The 26570-nt window shown below is 36.2% G+C and overlaps 1 protein-coding gene across 1 annotated transcript; it reads right to left on the bottom strand.

The window, feature by feature from the left end:
* Nucleotides 1–20153: 20153 nt before the first annotated feature.
* Nucleotides 20154–20887, bottom strand: LURAP1L (leucine rich adaptor protein 1-like). Its single transcript, XM_008593857.1, has one exon. The coding sequence runs from the start codon at nucleotides 20860–20862 to the stop codon at nucleotides 20518–20520; it is 345 nt and encodes a 114-aa protein (XP_008592079.1). The 5' UTR covers nucleotides 20863–20887; the 3' UTR covers nucleotides 20154–20517.
* Between the last annotated feature and the right edge of the window lie 5683 nt (nucleotides 20888–26570).

The following is a 26570-nucleotide window of genomic DNA, read 5'->3' as shown; positions in this document are numbered from 1 at the left end:
AAAAAAAAGAAAAAAAAAAAAAAAAAAAGAAAAAAACAGATATAGAAAAAAATTATTAATAGAGACAAATAGGGGCATTTTGTAATGGTAAAGGCAAATTCAGGGCTTTTGGATCAAGATGGCAGAATAGACAGCACCCAGCATCAGCCTCTCCCACAATCCACCAATTTACAACTATTAAAAAGCAATGGCAGCCCAGCTGGGGCTGCTAGAGCTCAGGGAAAGAGGAGGAGAGACCCATGGAGTTCATGAAGGCAGGAGAAGCCACAATGAAAGAAAGAAAGGATAACTCTGACCATTTCGAGCCCTGGTCACTTCAAAGCTGGCCCTGGCGAGTGCACGGACCAGCAGCTGGCAAAAACTGCAGCCGTGCCCTTTGTATGAAGTTGCTTGGAGGCAGCAGAGGAGAAGAGGGCCTTGGTGGCCCCCAGGCCAGCAAGACCACTAACAGGTTCCCATGGACCCACATAGGAGTGAGAGGCCACAGACAACTAAAAAAAGGAGCCACTCAGAGGCTGGGGAGTCATTGCAAAGGACCAATGCATGGCCTCTCCCACGGGAAGTGTTTGGAGTGTAGGCAATAGTGGAGATGGGCACACCAGGAGACCACTGGGGCACAGCACGGACAGCTGATCTGCTTTCCAATCAGCACAGGACCACTCAGTGGAGACTGGTCTGGAATCTGAAGGGACCCAGGCCCAGACCAGAGTTTCTACACAACCCAGGTGTCCCAGACCTCACAAGACTGAGAGGTGCTTATAAGGTCAACAGTTAAAACCTCAGCTGCAGGAAAAGCTTTCCCCAGAGAATCAGCAGCAAAGCAGCAATTTAGCTCAATTACAGAGCTCAAGTGCTGGTCCCCACAGAAAGCTCCCCCATTTTAGAAGTAAGCAAAGGACAACAAATTAGTTCCAGTGCAGAGTATAAGTGATGGGAGTAGCAAATAATCCAACACAGAACTGAAAGACAAAACAAAAACCCCACAGATCAGAGACAAATTTCTGATCCAGAGACAAACTTCTAACCAGTAAATGTCTAACACCACCAAAGAACACCTATAAAACCTAGAAGTACCAAAAGCACCTCAGGCTCCCGAGCCAGGGAGGGGCCTCAGCCATGCACCCCTGACCTCCACATTCAGCTCAGGGACGACCACTGAATGGCAGCTAGAAGCATCCCAGGCTCCCAAGCCAGGATGCGGAGGGCCAAGGGCTACAGCCATGCCCTCCAACACTGGGTTCAGCACAGGTATGACCACCAAGTCACTGCCGGAAGTGTCCCGGGCTCCCAAACAGGGGTAGTGAGGGGCTGAGAGCTTCAGCCATGCCCCCTCCAACATCCACATGCAGCCCAGTGACAACCACAGAGTTAAAGACAGAAGCACCCTGAGCTCCTGAGCTGGGGAGGTGGGAGACCAAGGGCCTCAGCCACACCCCCCGAAGTCCAAATCCAGCCCAGAAATTACTGAGCCACTGCTGAAGCCCCCTTGAGCTTCTCTGCCAGAATGAGGGGGGTACCATGGGACTTGACCATGCTCCCCTTCCTCCTCCTCTCACCATATCTCCCTCCCCTTCCCCTCCCCCTTCTCCCTCAATTGCTCCACAACATCATCTTAGAATGTAAAAATAAAATAACAATAATAAATAAATTGTAGAGCTAGGGCTGGGGTCTGGAGTTCACAGAACCCCCAAGCCCGTTCACAAGCCCATCACATGCTGGTCTATGAGCTAGGTATCAGGAAAAGGTCCTTGGAGCATTGGTTAAAGAAAGAATAGTCTTTATTCAGCACACATGTCTAAGAGCTAGGCAGTCCAAAGAGAAACTGAGCAGCTGCCCGCAAAGTAAACATGTTCTATTTTTAGACACAAGCTCTGCCAAGCTGCTGCTTCACAGACTGAAAAACACACAAGAATAGCAATAAGCGAAAAGTACCCGGGCATGCATGTGCACTAACTCCACCCTCATACAACTCATTTACAAAGAGTGTGCTTCACCACCCCCAACTGGACCTGAGGTGAGGGGGCCTGACTAAACTACTCTATTTTCCTCACAATAAATAAATTTAGAAAAAAATAAAAAGCTACTTCAGGAACATACGACAGTTATAAATATATATTCACCTAAAGACTGCTTCAAATTACATGAAGCAAAAGCTAATAAAACTAAAGAAAGAAATAGATAATTCCACAACCTTAGCTGGAGATTTTATTCCACCTCTATTATTAATCAATATAAAATCTGGATAAGAAAATCAAAAAGATAGAGAAGATCTGAATGACACTATCAAACTACCTTAAGCCAATTTTCATTTATACATACTATATCCAATCACTGTAGAATCCACATTCTTTTCAAGGATACACTGAAAATTCACCAAGATAAACAACCGCTGGGTCAGAAATGTTCTTTTACCATAGCTGAGTTAAATTAGAAATCAACAGTAATAAGACAGTTAGAAAAATCTATAAATATTTGAAAATTAAATAGTTTACTTCTAATTAACTTATGGGGTAAAAAGAAATCATGAGAAAAATTAGAAAATATATTTAACTGAATTATAACAAAAGCACAATATATCAAAATGTGTGTGATACAGCTAATGCTAAAGAAGAAATGTCTAAAATCAGTGATCTAAGCTTTCATGTTAGAAAATTATAAAAAAGAGAAAATTAAATGAAAAGTAGAAAAATAAAAAAATAAAATAATAAATGGAAAAGAGGAATCAATAGAAAAGAAAATATACAAGCAATAGAGAAAAATCAATGAAACCTAAAGCTAGTCCTTTGAAAAAATAAATTAAATTAATAATCCTCTAAGTAGACTGACCAATGTAAAATTAGGAGAGAAAATACCAATATCAGCAAAGAATGAGGTGATACTAGTATGGATCTCACAGACATTAAAAGAACAAATGAAAATCGTGTAAATTTCTATGAAATTAAACTTGACAGCTTAGATAAAATAAACAAATTCTTCAAAAGATGCAAATTAAACAAAAAGAAAATGAAAATCTGTATAGCCCTACATCTTACAAATCATTAAATTCACAATTAAAAACCTCCCTACCAATAAAAAACACCAAAACATCAAAACATGAACTTTTTCAGAGAGAGGTTAAGGAAATACATCTAAACTCATTTTCTGAGATACTAAAATCAACTGAAGNACCAATGTAAAATTAGGAGAGAAAATACCAATATCAGCAAAGAATGAGGTGATACTAGTATAGATCTCACAGACATTAAAAGAACAAATGAAAATCGTGTAAATTTCTATGAAATTAAACTTGACAGCTTAGATAAAATAAACAAATTCTTCAAAAGATGCAAATTAAACAAAAAGAAAATGAAAATCTGTATAGCCCTGGATCTCACAGACATTAAAAGAACAAATGAAAATCGTGTAAATTTCTATGAAATTAAACTTGACAGCTTAGATAAACAAATTCTTCAAAAGATGCAAATTAAACAAAAAGAAAATGAAAATCTGTATAGCCCTACATCTTACAAATCATTAAATTCACAATTAAAAACCTCCCTACCAATAAAAAACACCAAAACATCAAAACATGAACTTTTTCAGAGAGAGGTTAAGGAAATACATCTAAACTCATTTTCTGAGATACTAAAATCAACTGAAGACATTACAAAAAGACAAACTAAAAATCAATTTCCCTCACAAAAACCCTTAATAAAATATTAGTAAATTTTAGCTAACGATATATTAAAAGAAAATATATCATGACCAGTGCATTCTCTCCCAATAATGTAAGTTTAGTTTAACAATCAAAAATCAATGTATTCTGACATACTAAGAAAATATATAAGAAAATCCACATGATCTTCTATATGGACAAAGAGAATATTTTGACAAAATTCAACACTCTCAGAAAACTAAAAACAAGCAAGTAATCCAAAGGATCAGATTTTAAAATCAGATGTATTTAAACGATGGCTCTTACCAGTAGCAAGTTTTAAGGATTCAGGCAATCAAAAGGCCCACATGAAGCAGACAGGGGTCTGGGACATTAAACGTAGCTCCTCACATGCTTTCTGACCCAGGGTAGGGAAAGTCTCTAAATGAACTACACAGGTTATTATCTCATATATGAGGAAGAATTTGTATTATAGTACATGTCTATTTTATACCTCAGGGAGTTATTGCTTGTGTGAAACTCTACAGGTAAATATGATCCATGAATGTATAGATTTTAGATTTATTTACTGTAAACACTTTTTAACCAAAGATATTTGGCTAAGTACATTATGTAGATGAATATACTTCACCTAGGAAATATCATTATCTACCCAGAGGTAGAGTTATCATATTGACAGAGTGAGTAGATACAGGCACCCCCATCTTCCTTATTTTCTTTCTCCTGGGAGCATCACCTTGGGAAAGAGAATGAATGGACCACAGGCTCCATGCTTTAATGACTTCCACTCCAGGAGAGAACTTCCTCACTCTGATAAAGAGAGTTCATGAACAACCCAAGCTAACATCATAAATAGTGGTGTAAGGCTGAATATCTTTTAATCTCAAGAAAGGAGCAGGAATATCAGCTCTCACCACTTCTATCAACATTATACTGGAGATCATAGTCATTGTAATAAAGTAAGAAAAAGAAAGAAATACTTATTTAAAAGGAAGATGTAAAACCATTTTTATTCACTAGCAACATAGTTTTTGTATATGGAAAATCCTCAGAAAGCCATATAAATGCTATTATAGCTAATATATGAATTGAATGAAATCATAGGAAAAAAGGTCAATATACAATTGTACTTTCTATATACTATCAATAAACAATAAGAAAATTTTAAAAATCTTTCTATTTACAATAGAACACAAAGCATTAAATATTTAAAGACACCTTCAACAAATATGTACAAGACCTGCTAAGAACTAATATAATCTAAATAAATAAAGAGAGGTATCATTTTATGACAATCAAATCACAGCAGGATTTTTGTTTTTGAAAGAATGTGACAAATTGATTCTAAAGTTTATAAAGAAATGTGAGTGATCAAAAAATCTAAACACTTAAGTAAAAAAGAATAAAGTAGGAGAATTTACTCCATTTGATTTTAAGGCTTACATTAAAGGTACATAATTCAAGATAGTGAGGTCATGGTGAAAGGATAGACATTATAGATCAGTTAATAGAAATAGACCCATACATATACGGTCAATTGATTTTCAATAGTTGCCAATGTAATTCAGTGGAGAAAGGAAGTTTATTTAACAAATGGTGCTGAAATTTGGATACTTTAATGAAGTACATTGCAGTAATATTGTTTCATCCATAAGTACTTCCCTATGCATCTGTGATAAGAAATTTAAAAAATGTATCTATGTTTACACCTAAAAAATTAACATTAATTCTTTAATATTGTCTAATACACGTGATATATATGATATATTCAAATTTCCTTAACTGTCTTAAAGAAAGCTTTTTCCAGTTGGTTTGTTTCCATTTAGCTCCAACAAGGTCCACATATTATATTTGGATGTGGTGTCTTAATTTTGTTTTTTTGTTTTTTTTTTGACACTTCCCCCTTCTTTGATTGTTCGGAAAAACCTGGCCACTTGTCCAGTAGGATGTCCTTATCTTAGTGATTGCATTTTTATGGATCTTAACCTGCTCATCTATCCCCCCAAATACAGTAGTTAGATGTAGAGGTTTGATTAGACACTTCCCCCTTCTTTGATTGTTCGGAAAAACCTGGCCACTTGTCCAGTAGGATGTCCTTATCTTAGTGATTGCATTTTCATGGATCTTAACCTGCTCATCTATCCCCCCAAATACAGTAGTTAGATGTAGAGGTTTGATTAGAATTAACAGTTCCCGCTTTTGGAGGTACTAAAACCTAGGTGACATCGTTCACTTCTGTTGTGACCCATCATCAGACTTACAATGTCTGATTTCCCCAGTTTTATTCAATATCTTGAAACTGAAAACTCTTCAGCCCGCCTATACATATATTGTTCTCTTTCCTTGTCATCTTTAAGTTTTTGTTCAAAGACTACATTTGTGAAGTCGTTCCCTCACTTCACTCACCCATTTACAGAATAAGCAACTCATTCCCTCTTTCCCCATAACACTTCCAATCTAATGTTGTGGGCCATCTTAAACTATTTAGCTAACCTTAAGATCAGTATCAAATGTAGATGCATCTGGAAAAACACACAAATCCAACTAAAAAAGCATTGAAGAGCAACATTTCACCTTTACTGAAGGATTCTTGATATCACAGAGGAAGCATGTATAACTCAACAATAACTCCTAATAATCTAACTCAGATTTCCTTATTCTTTACCAATTAGTGATACACTCTTTATAATGACTTCTTCCTCTCTCAGTCTTCCCCCGTATTTCTATATGCACTTCAGTTTGGCTATTCTTTTTGTTTTTTTTTTCCTTTTTGTCTTTTTTCGTGTCCGGCAACGGATCGCAACCCTCAGTGTCGCGCCCATACCGGACCAGGACCGGCAACGGGATCGCAACCCTCGGTGTCGCGCCCGCACCTCGCTCAGCCAGTGAGCGGGAACCGGTCTGTATGTGGGATCCGAACCCTCGGTGGGAGTGCCACCGTGCTCCCAAGCGGTGCACTGTAGCAGTGCGCCACCGGGCCGGCCCCAAATGTGACCTTATTTTGAAAATAAGCTTATTTCAGATGTAATTAGTAAAGTTAAAATGACTGGAGTAGGGTGGGCTCCTAAGCCAATGTGACTAGTATCCTCATAAGTGATGATGTGAAGAGACACAGTGAAAACGCCACATGAATGGAAGCAGAAATTGGAGTGTTGCATCTGCAGGCCAAGGAATGCCATGGTTTGTCAGCCATCACCAGAGTCTAGGAGAGAGGCATGGAACAGATTCTGCCTCAGAATCCTAAGAAGGAACCACCCTTGCTGACACCTTGATTTCTCACTTCTAGCCTTCAGAACAGAATAAATTTCTGTTGCTTTAAGCCACCCAGTTTGTGGTTCTTTGTGATGGTAGCCCTAGGAAATTAATGCAGTGGGATTCTGAGATGATTTTTGTGTTCCAAAATGTGGAAAGAGAAATGGAACACATGATTTATTAAGGCAATCTTCAATTAAGTTATGACTAAGCTATAGAACAGTTCTACCTTATCTGTGGTTTCAGTTTCCTCTGGTCAATGCTGGTCTGAAAATATTCAATGAAAAATTCCAGAAATAAACAATTTGTAAGTTTTCAGTTGTGTGCTGTTCTGAGTAGCATGATGAAATCTCACGCCGTCCTGTTCATCCTGCACTGGAAGTGAATTATCCCTTTCCAGTCCAGTGGGTCCACACTGTATCCACTACCCGCACATTGGTCACTCAGTAGATGTCTTAGTTATCAGACTGACTGTCTCATACCACAGTGCTTGTGTTCAAGTAACCCTTATTTGACTTAATAATGGCCCCAAAGCTCAAAAGTAGTGATGCTGGGAATTTGGATATGCCAAAGAGAAGCCATTAAGTGCTTTCTTCAAGTGAACAGGTAAGGTGAAAGTTCCCACTTAATAAGGAAAAAAAAAAAAAAAAATCCTATGCTGAAGTTGCTAAGGTCTACAGTAAGAACAAATCTTCCATTCATAAAATTTGAAGAAGGAAAGAGAAAATGATGCATAGTATACATAGGGTTCAATATTTATCCAGGGTTTTAGGCATCCGTTGGGGGTCTTGGGATGTATCCCCTGAGGATAAGGGGGACTACTGGAAGCTTTTTGTATATAACAACACTGAGAGTCATATACAGAAATTTTCTTCCAAAGATCTTACAGTAAAATCTAGTTTAAAATTCAGAAATATTGACCATTTTTGCATTTTTATTTTCATATATTGTCATATAATTTATATATATATAAAGAAAAATATATGGCAAGCAGGCCACGGAAAACCTTATCCCATCTTCATTTGTATTTAGTGATGGGATATATGGTCTCTCTACTCTGAGAGGAGAAACACATGTTGACAAAAATAGCCAAAATTAATTTTGACCAAGTGTCTTAAAAATATGCTAATGTTCAGTGCAAGCCTACTCATTATAGAAGTTTGAATGTGCTGCTGCCCATTTTTTCTACTCTTTTCCTTTAATGAAAGAGATGATTGTCTTCAAAAAACATAAAAATAAAAATAAAAATGCAATTTATTTTTTTAAGATTAATCTTGTATCTTGATATCTAGCTAAATTTGTTAGTTCTAATCCATATTTTGTGAATTCTTTAGCATTTCCTACATATGGGATTATGTCATCTGTGAAATAAAATATTTTTACATTCTTAAAAAAAAATGAACAAAAGGTCACCAGGCATTTTACAGAGTACATGAATCAAAATAAAATTGTGACACTAGCATTTTGTTATTCAAAGGGGATAGATAATGAGAAATGTATTCCTTTTCCCCATAGATATGGATAATCCTATGTATACATTCTCCAAAAGGTCATCAGACAGCACTGTGCTCAGGGTGTGAAAAGCTCCTTCTCCTAAAATAGCTTTTACCTCCATCCATTAGACTGGCCATTTTCTGACCAGCACATGGATAGAAGTAAAAATCTTTGAGGAAAGGAGTAGGAATGGGAAAACATTCAGAAACATTTTTTTTCCTTTTTGTCTTTTTTCGTGTCCGGCAACGGATAGTCTTGTGTTTTATAGAATATTTTATTTGAAATTCTTTCAGATGAAAAATGAATCATAAATAAACATGACAATCACCAAACAATAATAAATAATTGATAGGAGCTTCCGTATAGAGCTGCCTTCTGTGGATGACTAAGAATCATGTCATAAGTAAAGAAGGAAGTATGTTTCTAACATTTGTAGAGGACTTTACAGTTAAATTATGCTGTCTGACTTACTCCTCACACAGCCTTGAAAGATAAATTTTCAATTTAACACATGAGAAAACATATTTGCACATGATCATATAGCTCATAAATGGAATCCTCAGATGTAAACCCAGTACAATTGATAGGAGTCTAAAAGACTTCCCACTAGACCATACAAACCTCACACTTACAATAAAGTAAATTTAACATTTCCAATAATAAACAATCTAAAATTTAATTCATTAAAGTCAGTCCAGAAAAATAAAATTAAACAATGTATGTGAAAATGACTATAACATAATATAGAGATACACATGTCTATGTGTGAACCAATGATCAAGGTGCAAACATATGACGCTAAGATTCTAAAAAGTCTTTACACTTAAAATAGCCTTTTAAAAATGTTATTTTTACCTATAAAATGCAAAATCACCTACATAAACATAAAAAAGAAATCAGTAAAAATGGACGAAAGATAAACAGTCTACTCACTAAGTGAAGGGCCAATTAGTATGAACAGGTGCTCAAACTCACTAATTAGTAAGAAAAAAAAATAACAATAAAAAATAATTTTAAAGTAAACCAGTGAGGTTTAAAAAGAAATATGATATCTAGAGATGATGAAGTAGCTGAAAAGTGGGCTGTTTAATGAATACTGACTAACTGGTATAACCTGGTTGTAGGGAAACCCGGCAATGTGTTTTAAAGTTATCTTTAATTCAAAATGCAAGTGCAATGTTATAGTGATACATAATACAAATGGGAAAAACACCACAGTATACATGGTAATAAATTTCACATATGCACATATTTCTTTACATAATTGCAGTCATTCTGCATAAAAAGTATGAATATTTGTCATTTTATATTCCATCAAAATATTTTAATTTTTACTATGTAAACTCCATATTATCATTGTTAATGGCTGTATTAACAAGACTTATTCTAGTGCATGTTGTATAGTTTAATTAACATTTTCCCTATTACTAGATATTAAGGTTATTTCTACCTCACTATCTTAATTTTATGGCAAATATCTCTTTACTTATGGCTTTCTTCTTCCTTTTATTTCTGGTAGCTTTTTCTCTTAAAACATTTAAATTAGATATTTTCAAATTATAAAGAATAACACATTTACTTGGACATCAGTAATTTAAGCATAGCAATATGTTTTTTAAAAAATTAAAATAAATGTGATTGAAACATATTGATTGTACATATTCATGGGGTACATAGTTTCAATACATGTATATAATGTGTGCTGATCTATTCAGAATAATTAGTCTATTTTTGCAAAACTTAATCATTTCTTTATGATGTGCTCATTTGATCTCCTTTCCTTTCTTCTAGGTGTTTGTTTACATGCAGTAAAACATTATTGACTATAGATTTCTGGGTTGACTGTATATCAATAGGGCTTATTTTTCCTATCTCACTGTACTTTTGTGTTCATTAATCAGTTTTTAAAGATTTGGGGACTTCAATAGTCAAAAATGGAAACTTATTTTTGATCATTACTTAATTAATATCAAGTTTACTTTCATATGTTGCTTTGTTAATTGTTTCTCTTTTTTTTCATTTTTCACATCCTTTATTCATTTATTTATTGGTGTGTTGATAATTTTTTCCGAATGTATTCTTTATATTATTTCATTTGCTTCAATTATTTCCCCCAACCTATTTCTCTTTTTTTCTAAATTTTGAAGTTATTACTTTTACACATAAAAATTTTCATTGTTTTAACATCTGATTTTTATTCCAGTATGTTTAAAATTAAATGCCTTCTTCACTATTCTCTTATGATTACTTTTACAACTAACACTTTAATACACGTGGGATTTACTTTGATTTATAGTGTGAATTGTAGATCTAAAACAGATTTTTGTCTTTAAATTCCTAACATGTTATCTCAATGCCATTGATTAAATAACTATTTTCCCTATTGCTTTTAGGTGCTAACTTTATAAATATTAAATCTTTACACATAATTTTATCTATTGCATTCCAGGAGATCTCTCTTTATAGCAGCACCACATTGTTTTAATAATTATAGTTCTAAAAGGGTTTATTATCTTATAGGGAATTTTTACTATGTTTCCTTAGATGAATAGATTCTTTCATATTTTTGCTCAGTCTTCCAGCTAGATAAAATTCAAAACTGATTCATTTTATTTGCTTTTTTCTTCTATAACAACCTAATTGAACTTCATATTTAGTTCATTAAACATAAATTAATGGGGAATTTTTATATATTAGCAGTAGCTTTCCATCTTTCCAAGTTTTATATTATATCTTTCTGAAAGTTTTATAGTTTTGTTTTGTTTTGTTTTTTAGGTTAAGTTAAATTCATGTCTTGTTAAAATTATTCTTAAACGTTTTGCTTATTTTTTCTTACTGTCAGTGGAATGTACTGTACATCTCTCAAATGACCATGGCATATGACAAAATTATAGAATTTTTAAAATATTGATTTACTTATGCATTGTATTTAATGCCTTTATTAATTTAAAATTTGTAATTTGGTAGTTGGCTTTTCTAGCCACACATTACATAAGTTCCCAATGTTTCTTTATTTGATACCTTTTATTACAGTTCTATTTTTTAGAATAATAAAAACATAATAAAAACAATTAGAAAATAGTTTTTATGGTAATTTAAACAATTTACGTATTCATAATATTCATGAAATGGTACAGTTTAAATAATAATAATAAATAAATAATAGTAACAATAGTAATATGGTATGAATACTGTTTTCTATTGATTTTAGTGGTAGTGAAGATACTGTTACTGATTTGGTAGAACTTAAAAATAAATTCCACTAATTTAATTCTAGAAATATCTCTTGAACATACCCTGAGAATAAATATTATGAAATATATAATATTCTAGGCAATGAGGAACTAAAAATGAATGGTCCCTCCCTCAAATTGCTTGTTCATAAATACATAAAGTACTGAAGTAAAAATTTTATAATCTGGTTCATCTCTTAGATCTTTGTAACATTTCTTATTTTTTTTGTTCCTCTCATAGAGATAGAAGAGTGTTCTCACATTACAAAGCTGATATTGAGCAGATAAAGATGCAGGTTTGAACGCTAAGATGATTCTGCAATAGAAAGCTCTTAAAGGGACTGTGTTAGAGTACAGAACTAAAGAATAACTATGACTAAAGGGAAATTTTGTGAAAAATATGTTTGATAGTTATTTCTTCAAAATGAATCTATGAAAATATGAATTTAGGTAGACTTTCAAAATTAGGAACAGGAGCCTCTACAAGAATGTAAAAGCATTTGCATCACAAAAGAAAGAATGGATCACAGTATTTATTTAAAAGTAAATTGTTTAACTTAAAACAAAACCAAGTAGTTGCCAGTTACCAAATCATGGTGATCCTTGCAATTAGTACTTTGGACTTACTTGTAGCATTCTCAAGATACAATCGTGGTAAAAAAGTAAAAGTTGTTTTTCTGTTCCCGATTCCACAGCAAAACCTCAAAATTGAATTCTTAAGGCCTTCAAGATCTATGAGTTTATATATGTTCTTCATCACAATAGGAACCTCAAATAGAAAAAGAATGACATTTTTACTATGATCAGCCATCTTGGAGTGTACTACATAAGATTTCAGCCAAAAGATCTACTGGTTTTTTAAAATTAGAAATTTGGGGGTGTTCATATTTTGTCTTTCGTTAACTCAGAAGGATGGGAGCTTCTAGTCATCAATTTGATGAGAATCTTCACCCTAATTGCTAGCGAATATTTAGGCCTAGAACCATACCAGTGAAATCCACAAGGATTTTAATGTTCCAAAGTTCTATGAGTAGTAAAAATTTGGAAGACGGTAGAGTCATTTTAGATTTCTGATAAATCATTTGATGAACTTCTATTGAGTTATAATAATCTCTACGATAAATGTTATATGTGACTATAAACAGTATTACCAGCCATCACTTTGTCACCTATTATTTTCTCGCTGACTTATTTGACCAACTTAGTAGGAAAAAGTAGGTCAGGTAGAGCTACATTTTTAACCCTGCTCTTACTTTTATTGGCTTTGTTTTTCAATCTATAATAAATCTATCAAAGTCAGTCATCATCATTTATCTGGTATTTTATCTGTAAGAGATCTAAAAGAAGAAAATGACACATTATATAAATTCTTTTTCCATTTATTAACATAGCTCTAGCTGAAATTTGAGACAGCAAATGAACAATGTTTTAGAAAGTGTTGATCTCTAAAAATTTCTCTATGCACCTTGGTTGATTTCCAGAAACTAAATCTGAGAAAACAGAATCTGAATTTATCACCTTCTCGTAATTCAGTAGACCTATTTTAAAGCATGCACTATAAATGCAAAAAGTTGTTTTGTTTTAAAACAAAATCCGCATATCTATTAGCTGTTATTATGGTGACCTGGAGGACAGAGTAAAAACAATTGTGTTTACTTTGTTTAATTCATTGCTGGCACTGTGTGTTAACAGTCCTGAAATGCAAGCTGCACTTCTAATGTCTTTCTATTAGCTGTTATTATGGTAACCTGGAGGACAGAGTAAAAACAATTGTGTTTACTTTGCTTAATTCATTGCTGGCACTGTGTGTTAACAGTCCTGAAATGCAAGCTGCACTTCTAATGTCTTTTCCTGCAGGAGTTTTACAACTGCCATAGGAAATAAAGATGTGAGAATTTCAAAATATTCTGAGTTCAAGAACGGTTTATATAAACAGCCATAGTCAGCAAAAGATTTTCCAGAAGCTTCTGTCAGATTTCTGCTTACAGCTTATTGGCTAAAACTTTGTCCCATGGACATAGCTAGCTTTAAGGGCGGCTACAAATGTAATTAACTTCTGCAGCCTCTGTAGTGAGGGTTTTCAAGAGGGAAGCTGGTTGGAAATGATTATCGGATTGGCCATATAGCAGTAGATATACTTAAATTATATGTACTATGGTGAGCTCGTCCTAATTTCTTCCTTCTCAGATATAAAACAGATTTCTTTACTTAACTACGTAGTGTAGTGATAGTAACATCATTTAGTAAGCAATTCTGTTTGCTAGGTAGTATTCCAAGCATTTTCTAAATATTAATGCATTTTCCAGCAATTCTGTGAGGAGGTTTCTTTATGCCCATTTTACAAATGAAACACGAAGAAGGAAAGTTAGTTATTCCAAGTTCACACATCTAGTAACTGGCAGGACAGAGACACTCTGAAACCAGAGACATTGCACTTTATATTGCCCCTTAATTGTAACATAATGACTATGCCATTTCACTCTTTAAAAGTCTTTTTCCTTTTTATGTTACGTTATTTGTATTTTAAATGGGATTCATTATTTTCGTTAGTTTATTTTGCATTAAAACACCTTGAGCCGTTCACTCTGTGCTGCAAGTGCGAATCAGATCATTTTCTGAAGAGTAATTTAGAAAGACAACTCAGCCACAACGTCTATCATATGGTACAAGTTGTGCCAGAATGCCTCATTTTTCTTATTTGCAAAAAAAGATATTCCACATTCTTCTAGCAGCTCTTTCAGGTCTAACATAATATAATCTCTAAATTAAAAAAAAAAAAAAAAACAGATATCTGGGGGTCTAGCAGAATATGCATAATCATCTCAGTCCATTTTTTTATAATGGACAAAATTTTCAAAGATTGCTTGAGAGAATTATCGCTAATAAATTTGCATAGGATCTTCAATAAAAAACACAAAGAAAATGCTTTGAGAGGAAGGCCAAGTGACAAGAAGCTGGAATGCATCAGTGATAAAGGATAAGGGATCTTCCAACTCCTCACAAGCACTCCTTTGTACTAGAGGGAAAAAATGCAGAGTTGATATCTAGAACTGTATTTGATTTATAGATGGATTTGGCTGATGTAAAAATAATTGTAGTAAATTACTCTGAGAATAATCTAAAAACATCAAGAATGCGTACATTTCCCTATTGGTACATGACCCTTCATTAGTAAAGAATGAAAAAATGTAGCTTCTGACAATTCTTTCTCCCACGTTGGATAAACAACACAGTGTTAACGACTTGAAGGAATGCCAACTTTGGGCAATGTTTGGAATTTAGCACTCAAATACAGGTACAATCCTAGTACTTGCTCTGGTTTGGCTCATGCAGGACTTGGGTTAAGATGCTACACAAAAATGATTCAGAATGATGGTTGAGAATATTTGAGTGTTGGCTAGCATTTAATAGAAATGCTTCACCAAATATTTAAGTAATGATAACTGTGATCATATAGAAATAGCGTACGACTGATGCACTAGTCAATTCAATCCATGCTGAGAAATAGAAACTGCACCCTGCTGTACGTTCTTTGGCTCATGGTCTTTTCTTCTATCCTCATAGTCAGCAATATCACATTTTCAACATCTTCCTTTCTTTCTCTCTCTACTCTAACACTCCTGCCTCTCTCTTCTAAGGTTGACACAGCTAACCCAAGATCATCTTTCCATCTCAAGATTCTTAACTTAATCACAGCTGCAAGGTCCCTTTTGCCATGTAAAGTAACATACCCACAGGTTCCAGTGATTAGGACATGGACATCTCTGGGGGAGGAAACAGGAGGCATTATTCTTCCTACCAGAGAAACATAGTAGACAGATGAGCTCCGTGAGGGCAGGATTCATACCGTCCTCATCTTTGCATCACCAGAACCTAGTACAATCATTGCCTGGCACCAAAAAGACACTCAGCAAGTGTTTAACAATTGCTTTAGTTAAAAAAATATTTATTTGATATATATTATGTGACAGATACTCTTTTTGGGGCTGGGGGATATGGCAGTGAACAAAACAAAGTTTTTGTTCTCATAGACCTTACATTCTAGTGCGGGGAAGCAGAGAGAACACACAAAAATATGAATTAGGTAATGATAAGGACTATGCAGAAAAATAGAGTTAGGAACCTAGAGAGTGCCAGGCATGCTACAGAAGAGGTCCTCTCAGACAAGATGCCATTTGATTGGACACCACGAAGAACTGGAGAGTCAAAACTTACAAATAATATTTTATTAAGAGATATATAAGTGAAAGGCACTCATGTTAAGTGTACAGTTCATGTACTTACTAGAGGTGGAAAGGGGGAAAGAGAGGGGCTTAACCAATGAGAAATTGGTTATCGAACACAAAGAATGATTACGTATTGTAATGATGAATAAGCTAACTGTCCTGATTTGCCCATACACACTGTACACAACTATTGATAGTCAACTTTGTACCCTACAAATACGTGTAATAAATTATCCTTCAATTAATAAAAAAAGAGAAAAAATGCACAGTTCAATGAGTTTTGACGAATGTATACACCCATGCAACCGTCACCAATTCTTAGATATCGAATGCTTTTATCTTTCCCAAAAGTTCCCTCTTGCCCCTTTGCAATCATCTCCTAACCCCTAGGAGTAAGCAAAAATTGATATGCTTTCTGTCACCATAGGTCAGTTTTCCCTCTCTTAGAATTTCAAAGAAATCCTACGCTATGTAGTCTTCTGTGTCAGGCCTCTTTCTTTTAGTGCAATGTTTTTGAGGATCATCCATGTTGTTATGTATTTTAGCAGTTTATTTCTTTTGTTGATGAGTAGTAATTCCATTTTCCATTGTATGGATGTAACACAATCTGTTTGTCCTTTCACCTGTCGATGAACATTTGGTTTTTGCTAATTTTTGGTTATTATGAGTAAAGCACTTGCACAAGTTAAAAAAAAAGACATAGGGCCGGCCCGGTGGCGCACTTGGTTGAGTGCGGCGCTTTGGAGCACGGCGGCGCTCCCGCCGAGGGTTCGGATCCCCTATAGAGACTGGTCCGCTCACTGGTTGAGCGCGGTGCGGGCGCGACACTGAGGGTTGCGATCCCATTACCGGTCACGAAAAAAAGACAAAAAGGAAGGAAAAAAAAAAAGACATAAATATCTAGGAGAAGGACATTTCAGAAGAGGAAATGAGAAGGGCAAAGATTCTGAGGGAAGACCATGCTTGGATTTTGAGGTTTGTAAGGAATAACAAGGATGCAGATGAGGCTGCACAGTGAGAGAGTGGAGGGAACAGTACAAGATGAGGTCAGATAGGCAGAAGGATGACAGATTGTGCAGGGTTTTATATCGCATGGTAAGGATTTGGGTTAGATTCTGAGGAACATGGATATCCATTACAGGGTTGGATGAGAGGCTGGCAACATCTGACTTGTGTCTTAGAGGGTTATGCTGCTATGTTGAGCACTGGCTGTGGAGAGGTAGGTGTGGAGCAAGAAAACAAGACAGGGATGCTGCAATGTCTCAGGGAGAAGCGGGGTGACGTGGATTAGAGTGTTAGCAGGGGATGGGGTGAGAACCTGCAGCATTCTGGGTATATTTCTAAGATGGAGCATATACATTTGGATGTGTGTGAGGGAAAGAGAGTAATTAAGAATGACTTCCAGGATTTGGGCTGAGAATTTCGTAAGAGGAGGCACCATTTGCTAAAGGAAGGCAGACTGCAAAATAAGAGCAGAATTTCAGTTCTGGGTATGATCAGATTGAGATGCTTATCAGACATGGCCTAGAGACCCTGGATGCTGTGCGGCGGGTGGACACGGGCGACTGGAGTTCAGGGGAGACTGGGGCTAGAGATACACAGAAATCTCAGCACAAACATGGCATTTAAAATTGTGAAACTGGATAAATTCCCCTGGGGAGCCAGTTTAGAAAAGAATTGAGCCCAGGAGCACTCTTGCATTTGGTGGTCAGGAAAATGAAGAGAAACCATCAATGGAACCACCAGCAAGCAGGCAGTGGGGAATGAGGGGACCCAAGAGAGTGATGTCCTGGAAGTCAAGTGAAGGCATTCTTTCAAAAAGGAGTGATCTAATGTGTCGACTGCTGCTGAGATATCAGTTAAGATGAGGAACTTGAAATAACCATTTATTTTGGTATCATGGAGGTAATTGTATTTTGATGAAGTTGGGGAAACAAATGCCTGATTTGAAGTTATTCATGGGGCTCCAGGTGCCTTTATGATCTACCTGATAGCGAAGAATCTTTGTTGCATTTCTAAACATTGACAAATACTTAAATCTTTATAAACTATACAGTTTTGGGCTGACTGGCAGTATAAATATTGGGGTTTTCTTGAAGTTTAGTTATGATTTCTAAGTTGGTCATCTAGAATTCCTTTATTGTAAAATGCCAAAAATATACTAGCTTTAATTTGTCTAAATTCCTTACATGCAATTATTTCCCTCACTCGGAGACTAACAAGTCTATAAAAATAGAGGGATTAATGTAACTAAGAAAAATTCCATTTTCTCTGGGAAGACATAACTCAATTTAGGTAGAATAGTTTGAAAGACACTTTTGCTTTAAGTTTTTACCCCATTTCCTCATGGTGCTGACAGATATCAAAATATTAAATGCTCCTGATCAGAGATTCGTTATGGGGATTCTTTAGTTAAAAACGAGGCACTTCTATGCATTCATTCTCTTGAGACAAATGAATATGTTAGTGATTAGGTGTTGTTTAACTGCATATTTCCTGACTCTTAGTAAAATCAACCACTAAAACACCATTGGTTTATAAGTGATTCCATGTATCTAAATCATAGCATCTATATTTGCTATCTTTTGCAAAAAAAATTGGAATAAATGTAAATCATATAAAATATGGAAACTCACAGAGCCAAAAAAAATTCTCAAATGTTCTGCCAATGTTCATTCCAGGTTCTTTAAAATACAATGTATAAATGAAAACTGTTCTACACACTTCTCCCACATTATAGTCTTATGCGTTTTTCATTTCCTGTCTATAGAGGGGAAATTTATAGAGGGCATGGGATGAACAAATAACAGGGGAAGCTGGAAAAGGAGGGTGTAGAAGAAATTTGCCAGGTTGAATTCACCTTTTGAAACTATGATCTGAGAACAGAAATTATCCATGATGTGCATGGCTTGTTCTAGGCAAATGTTGGTTTTTACAGGGGTTAGAAATTACTCCTGGTGCCTCTCGAACTCTCGTTGTTTGCCCACCTCCCTCTTGGTGAGGATGGCTCTTTGCAGTACCATAGACGTGTGAATTCATATTTCATTACCTTCTGTCTAAAATTTGTCTGTCTTTGTCCTAAAGACCTTTTCTCTGCTAGGTCATAAAGTGTGCTCTTGAATTTTAATCTGGTAAACAATCTGTGCTAAAAATTACTTTGTCTAATTTCAGATTAAAACCCAACAAATTAACAAACCAGCCTTCACAAAATTCAGAGTAAATGTATGCAGAAAGGTGGAAATATGTTAGGAACAGTTGGTTTGTGGTCAACACCCTGATTCACTTAGAGGAATAAAACTGACTCTGGCCATGTGATTTCAAGAAAGGGCTCAGTAAGCTCAGCATTAGAAAAAATGGATCCCATTGACTGAAGGAAAAATCGTTGGTTATTTATTTAATCTTTCTCTCTCTCTCTCTCTCTCTCTCTTTATTGATTGCCATGGGCTTAAATTTGCTTTCTCATCCAAATTTTATTTAACATCAATAAGTACGAAAGAAGTTATTAACCGTTGTAGTTATAGGAATAAGACAGATGGAAATTCAAATCCTAGCTTTGACACTTAACTTCGAGCTTTGACTCAGTTACCTACCTTCTATGTGCCTATTTCCTCAAGCATAGAATGGTAATAATCCTCACTTTATGAGATTGCTGTGATGAGGATTACAGGAAAAGACTAGCACAAAATATAGGCCCTGATACATTTTAGTTATATAGGCCCTGATACATTTTAGTTGGAAATTGAATAATATACTTCTTAAAAGCAATAGATTTGAAAAGTGTGTAATAAGTACAGAATAACAAAGGAAATTTGGGGAAAAACATTTCTTGAGTATTGACATTTCTCAGTTATCTGTTTGTATGTTTTATCAGATTTGCAATATGTATCCAGTAAATGTCAACAAAATATAGAATTAAATTTAGGACATCTTTGCTTCTTATTATGTTCATACCTAATTTTAATTATTCTCTGAAATTTGGGACAATAATACACATTACTATGCAAATAAGTCTACAGTTTGAGTTAGAATCACTGATGACAAAAATGCTGATCCACAGTATCAGCACAAGGGAGAGTTGAACAGACTGCACATCCTTGGGAGTTTCCACTGTCTCACAGTGTAGAAGTGTGTGACTGACAGTATTGTTCATTATCCATGAGGACATTGTGGCCTAGATATAATGCCTAATTTTGTCCCCAGAATATTGTTCAACCTAATATACAAACAGCAATATATCTCAACATCTAGAAGTTGAAATCTTGAATCATTGAAAGAACACAAGAAACAAAATTGACTGTTATCAGACTTTGGTTTATTGTAAAATGTAGCAGAGTTTTCCTTGTTTCCCTGACCCCTTGCTCTGAAAACAAAAGCAAAAACATAATTATTGCTAATTCTTTCCCCCTTTTTTGTTTGTGCTGCTGTAAAAGAAGGGAGGAAAATCATTGTAATAAATAAAAATAGAGATGTAACAGAGAAAAATAAATCAGTCTAGATGAGAAATATAAGGAGCAAGAGAAATACCATTAAGCAGTTTCAAAATAAGCCTCTTTTAAAAAGGTTGTCTTATTAAAAAAAAATTACACCAAAAATATAGCAGCGGAGAAGGATAAATACAAGTTAATTGCACACCAGTCCCATGCAAAAAACTGGGTCATTAGCCAAAGCAGTAGTACTCAGAATCCAATTTGGTATGCTTATGTAGTGCCTGTGAGTCCTCTATTATGGAGCTGTCACTGAATTGGTCCAAGTCTGAAGGGGTCTGATGGCCTGGGACATCATCTGCCAGAGTGTCCAGATAGCTTCCCACGGAGATGCCATCCAGCCCGTCACTGCCATCGTGTAGGCTGTTGTAGCTGCCATGTAAGGAGGTGCTCTGACTCTCCAACAAGCTGCACAGGCTGCCACTGAGACTGCTGCCTCGGCTGGTAATGGTGGCTTTCTCTTCAATCATCCACTTGATGGATTCGATGCTCTCATTGATAACAAGCAATTGGCGCATGAGCCTGACATCTGTGGCCCTGAGGTTAACCTAGGGAGAAGTGGGAGAGAGCAGAGACATGCCAGTTATTCTGCATTCCTGAAAGACCCCAAATTCATCTGGATCCTGTCTGCTGCAGTCCACAATTTTAAATTCACAAAATAAAATATAAGTGCACTTGAGGATCTTTTTGAAAATTGCTGACTGATGGTGAAGTCATAATCCCCAAATTCACTTCCTGCCAGATGCAACAGACTCCAAAATGGATAATAACTCCCATTGCATCCCTGACCCTAACCAAGCTGCCCGAAAATATCATATTGAATGGCGGGTTCTCTGCTAAGAAATGTATTCTCTCTCTGGCCAGATTAATAGTTTATCCATCTTTACCCGAGAATATGTTTGTGGATCCTGAGAGGCAAGGGGAAGAGGAAGATGTAGAAATTCAGGAATCAGTATCGGCATCATAAAAGCCTCTATTTATTCGTGGTAATGTATCAAGCATCATAAAACTCATTCATAGCAAAATTTAAAAACACTGTACTACAGCTATTATTATTTTTATCCCCATTTTATAGACAAAGAAACTGAAATCTACAGAAAAGAGTTAAAAGTACAGAGATGGCCTGCACTCTTCATGACTATATCAACATAGTGCTGCATAATGCTATTGCTTTTAAGGAGTCAAATTGCTCTAATATTCCCTGAATCCAAAAGGGTTCTGATACACTAGGATGATCCAATTTACAAGATGAAGTGGACCAATATTTCAGGGACACCCCGATCAAAATTGGGAAATGAGACTCTGTGAAGATTTTGGAACTCCCACAGGTATCTTCCAGGCATGTAGTCTTTCTGATAATTCTAAGTTACTTCAAAGAAATTTGTCTCCACAGCCACAAAGCCGGGTCTCTTTGTAGGTTCACATTTTAATGACAACATGAGCTAACATCAAAGCTGTGGTGGTTTTGGGGAGAGAGGGATGTAAGAACCCCCAGGACTGCCCCTGTTGTTGGAATTGAGGTGATGTGACTCCTATAAAGACGCTGGTGCCTGGACTGGGAGGCAGGGACATGTTTGGCCACTAGAGGTCCTAGTCACATTCATCATGGTTTGAAAATGAATTCCTGTTCCTCCAATTGGGGTATGAACCCAAAAGGCTGGGCCACGCTAACTCTCTCTTTAAGATTCAGAGCTAATTCAGATTTGTGGGTTTCTAGAATTATCAAAGGCACTCATTCTTAAATGACTCATGCCACAAGAGAGAAAGGAGCCCATTGTCTTCAAAAGTAAGCATTCATATTGTAAAAATATTTCCTGGTGAGGAGTTAATCCATAACTGAAGGCGAACTTTGGATTGAGTGAATGTGTTGAACAAACAGTAGGAGAGATGAAATTTCCACTAATGACACCAATAGATACAAGATGACAGGTTTCAAAAAAATAAAATAAAAGTACAAAAAGCATAAAGTACAATTTAAAAACCTGTAAGTTTTCTGGGATACTAAAGTGAATCGAGTAACTTCCTCATCTTCTCTGAGAAAAGCACCAAAAATAAATTGCATAAAGGATAACAGTGAAAATTATTTCTCTCTAAGGTGTTCATGAACAGAAGGATGTGACCTTAGTAGGTCTGGAGATGCTTTCCTGTTTGTGGTGATGTCTCAATGACTTTGCAATGACTGTGTTGGGGGAAGAGGCTTTCTGCAGTCTTCATGTTCAAATTCACCTACACATCCCATGAGCCATCAAGACAATGTTTGAGTTACAAATAATACAACAAACATTTACAAATCATCAGCAATATGCCTAGGTCCACCGAGAAGCCCATAAAATCAATATGAGTGAAACTCTTACAAAATTCTTCAGCAGGCATCTGTAGCTGATAAAACTGGCTGTGCCCATTACAGGCGTGATGCAACAGCAAGCCGACCATTTCCCAGCATTCCCCAAATGAACCGCAGCTGCACTGTCCACGTCCCACCCTGCCCTGCTGTGGCCTATGCCCAGCTCTGGGCTCACTCCTCTGGGATTCCCCTNCAGAAAGGTGGAAATATGTTAGGAACAGTTGGTTTGTGGTCAACACCCTGATTCACTTAGAGGAATAAAACTGACTCTGGCCATGTGATTTCAAGAAAGGGCTCAGTAAGCTCAGCATTAGAAAAAATGGATCCCATTGACTGAAGGAAAAATCGTTGGTTATTTATTTAATCTTTCTCTCTCTCTCTCTCTCTCTCTCTTTATTGATTGCCATGGGCTTAAATTTGCTTTCTCATCCAAATTTTATTTAACATCAATAAGTACGAAAGAAGTTATTAACCGTTGTAGTTATAGGAATAAGACAGATGGAAATTCAAATCCTAGCTTTGACACTTAACTTCGAGCTTTGACTCAGTTACCTACCTTCTATGTGCCTATTTCCTCAAGCATAGAATGGTAATAATCCTCACTTTATGAGATTGCTGTGATGAGGATTACAGGAAAAGACTAGCACAAAATATAGGCCCTGATACATTTTAGTTATATAGGCCCTGATACATTTTAGTTGGAAATTGAATAATATACTTCTTAAAAGCAATAGATTTGAAAAGTGTGTAATAAGTACAGAATAACAAAGGAAATTTGGGGAAAAACATTTCTTGAGTATTGACATTTCTCAGTTATCTGTTTGTATGTTTTATCAGATTTGCAATATGTATCCAGTAAATGTCAACAAAATATAGAATTAAATTTAGGACATCTTTGCTTCTTATTATGTTCATACCTAATTTTAATTATTCTCTGAAATTTGGGACAATAATACACATTACTATGCAAATAAGTCTACAGTTTGAGTTAGAATCACTGATGACAAAAATGCTGATCCACAGCATCAGCACAAGGGAGAGTTGAACAGACTGCACATCCTTGGGAGTTTCCACTGTCTCACAGTGTAGAAGTGTGTGACTGACAGTATTGTTCATTATCCATGAGGACATTGTGGCCTAGATATAATGCCTAATTTTGTCCCCAGAATATTGTTCAACCTAATATACAAACAGCAATATATCTCAACATCTAGAAGTTGAAATCTTGAATCATTGAAAGAACACAAGCAACAAAATTAACTGTTATCAGACTTTGGTTTATTGTAAAATGTAGCAGAGTTTTCCTTGTTTCCCTGACCCCTTGCTCTGAAAACAAAAGCAAAAACATAATTATTGCTAATTCTTTCCCCCTTTTTTGTTTGTGCTGCTGTAAAAGAAGGGAGGAAAATCATTGTAATAAATAAAAATAGAGATGTAACAGAGAAAAATAAATCAGTCTAGATGAGAAATATAAGGAGCAAGAGAAATACCATTAAGCAGTTTCAAAATAAGCCTCTTTTAAAAAGGTTGTCTTATTAAAAAAAAATTACACCAAAAATATAGCAGCGGAGAAGGATAAATACAAGTTAATTGCACACCAGTCCCATGCAAAAAACTGGGTCATTAGCCAAAGCAGTAGTACTCAGAATCCAATTTGGTATGCTTATGTAGTGCCTGTGAGTCCTCTATTATGGAGCTGTCACTGAATTGGTCCAAGTCTGAAGGGGTCTGATGGCCTGGGACATCATCTGCCAGAGTGTCCAGATAGCTTCCCACGGAGATGCCATCCAGCCCGTCGGGACATGTTTGGCCACTAGAGGTCCTAGTCACATTCATCATGGTTTGAAAATGAATTCCTGTTCCTCCAATTGGGGTATGAACCCAAAAGGTTGGGCCACTCTAACTCTCTCTTTAAGATTCAGAGCTAATTCAGATTTGTGGGTTTCTAGAATTATCAAAGGCACTCATTCTTAAATGACTCATGCCACAAGAGAGAAAGGAGCCCATTGTCCTCAAAAGTAAGCATTCATATTGTAAAAATATTTCCTGGTGAGGAGTTAATCCATAACTGAAGGCGAACTTTGGATTGAGTGAATGTGTTGAACAAACAGTAGGAGAGATGAAATTTCCACTAATGACACCAATAGATACAAGATGACAGGTTTCAAAAAAATAAAATAAAAGTACAAAAAGCATAAAGTACAATTTAAAAACCTGTAAGTTTTCTGAGATACTAAAGTGAATCGAGTAACTTCCTCATCTTCTCTGAGAAAAGCACCAAAAATAAATTGCATAAAGGATAACAGTGAAAATTATTTCTCTCTAAGGTGTTCATGAACAGAAGGATGTGACCTTAGTAGGTCTGGAGATGCTTTCCTGTTTGTGGTGATGTCTCAATGACTTTGCAATGACTGTGTTGGGGGAAGAGGCTTTCTGCAGTCTTCATGTTCAAATTCACCTACACATCCCATGAGCCATCAAGACAATGTTTGAGTTACAAATAATACAACAAACATTTACAAATCATCAGCAATATGCCTAGGTCCACCGAGAAGCCCATAAAATCAATATGAGTGAAACTCTTACAAAATTCTTCAGCAGGCATCTGTAGCTGATAAAACTGGCTGTGCCCATTACAGGCGTGATGCAACAGCAAGCCGACCATTTCCCAGCATTCCCCAAATGAACCGCAGCTGCACTGTCCACGTCCCACCCTGCCCTGCTGTGGCCTATGCCCAGCTCTGGGCTCACTCCTCTGGGATTCCCCTCACTTGAAATACCTCCCTCTCTTCCTCTCCAAATCCTCCCCACTCTTCAAGTCCTACTTTTCCAACAAGCACTACTTGCTGACTCCAGCCTCCCCTGTGGCCCACTTAACCTCTCTCGTCCTTTTAGCTTTTTATCTCATAATATAGCTTAATTCTGTTCTGTTGCATACCGCTGCTGATTATTGTCATTCAGTCTTTTCTTCAATTTAGCTGTAAGCTCCTTAAAGAAAAAAGCCATATCTTAACAATTCTCCCACATTTTAAGTTCTGTCCTATGCATCCACTGATTTTTAGAAACAGTCATAATTTTAGGATCTGTGAAAGTTCAGCTCTTAAGACATTAAAAATACATGTTCCCAGCAACTGTGTCACTCAGGGGTTAAAACATATTTAGAACAATCTCTCTGTCAGCAATTTTTGTCTGACTTACACAGGGGCTGAATCAAACACATTTTTTTCAATTTTATTGAGCAATAAGAGTAAAAGGAGAATAGACTATGAAGTAACAAAAGCTTCCTTTGACCATGAAATGATTTATTTAAGAAAATCTTTTTCTTCTGAAGGCAAAACATTCACAGGCCATTGAACCACTGTTGAGGAAAAAAAATGACGAAAGCATGTTGGTTAAAACGGGTTGATCTGGCTGATAACAATTATAGCTTTAACTGTGTCTAACCCTGTGTCCTCTGATGAGAAAGTAAACAGTTTCCCACGGTGGGAGCGCTGGGTGCACCGGCTCACACGGCTGCTGGCTGCCCATTACCGGGAGCTGCAGACACACGCTACTTTCTCCAAGAACTAAGGTGTGGCCGTGCTACTGATGAAACGTGAAAGTATGAGTAATCCGCCCCAGGACTGAGCCACAATGCCTCTTCTGTCTCCTGCTGCTGCCCTGCCTCTCCTCGCTGTGACTCATATCAGTCTTTATGAAGTCTGGCCATCAATTAAGAACAGAGTAGCTCTGCCCTGGTGGCAGGAAACCCTGTGGTTCCTTCAGTTGGGGTCTTAGAAGGTCCCCTGAATTTACTCTGAGGATATTGGGACCTTTCTTTTTTTTTTTTCCTTTTTGTCTTTTTTCGTGTCCGGCAACGGACCGCAACCCTCATGGTTGCCC

Source organism: Galeopterus variegatus, unplaced genomic scaffold (assembly GCF_000696425.1).
Source record: "Galeopterus variegatus unplaced genomic scaffold, G_variegatus-3.0.2 Scaffold9749, whole genome shotgun sequence".
In the NCBI taxonomy this organism is placed as follows: Eukaryota; Metazoa; Chordata; class Mammalia; order Dermoptera; family Cynocephalidae; genus Galeopterus; species Galeopterus variegatus.
Note: the sequence above shows the minus strand (reverse complement) of the source record. Positions and strands in the feature narration are given on the sequence as shown.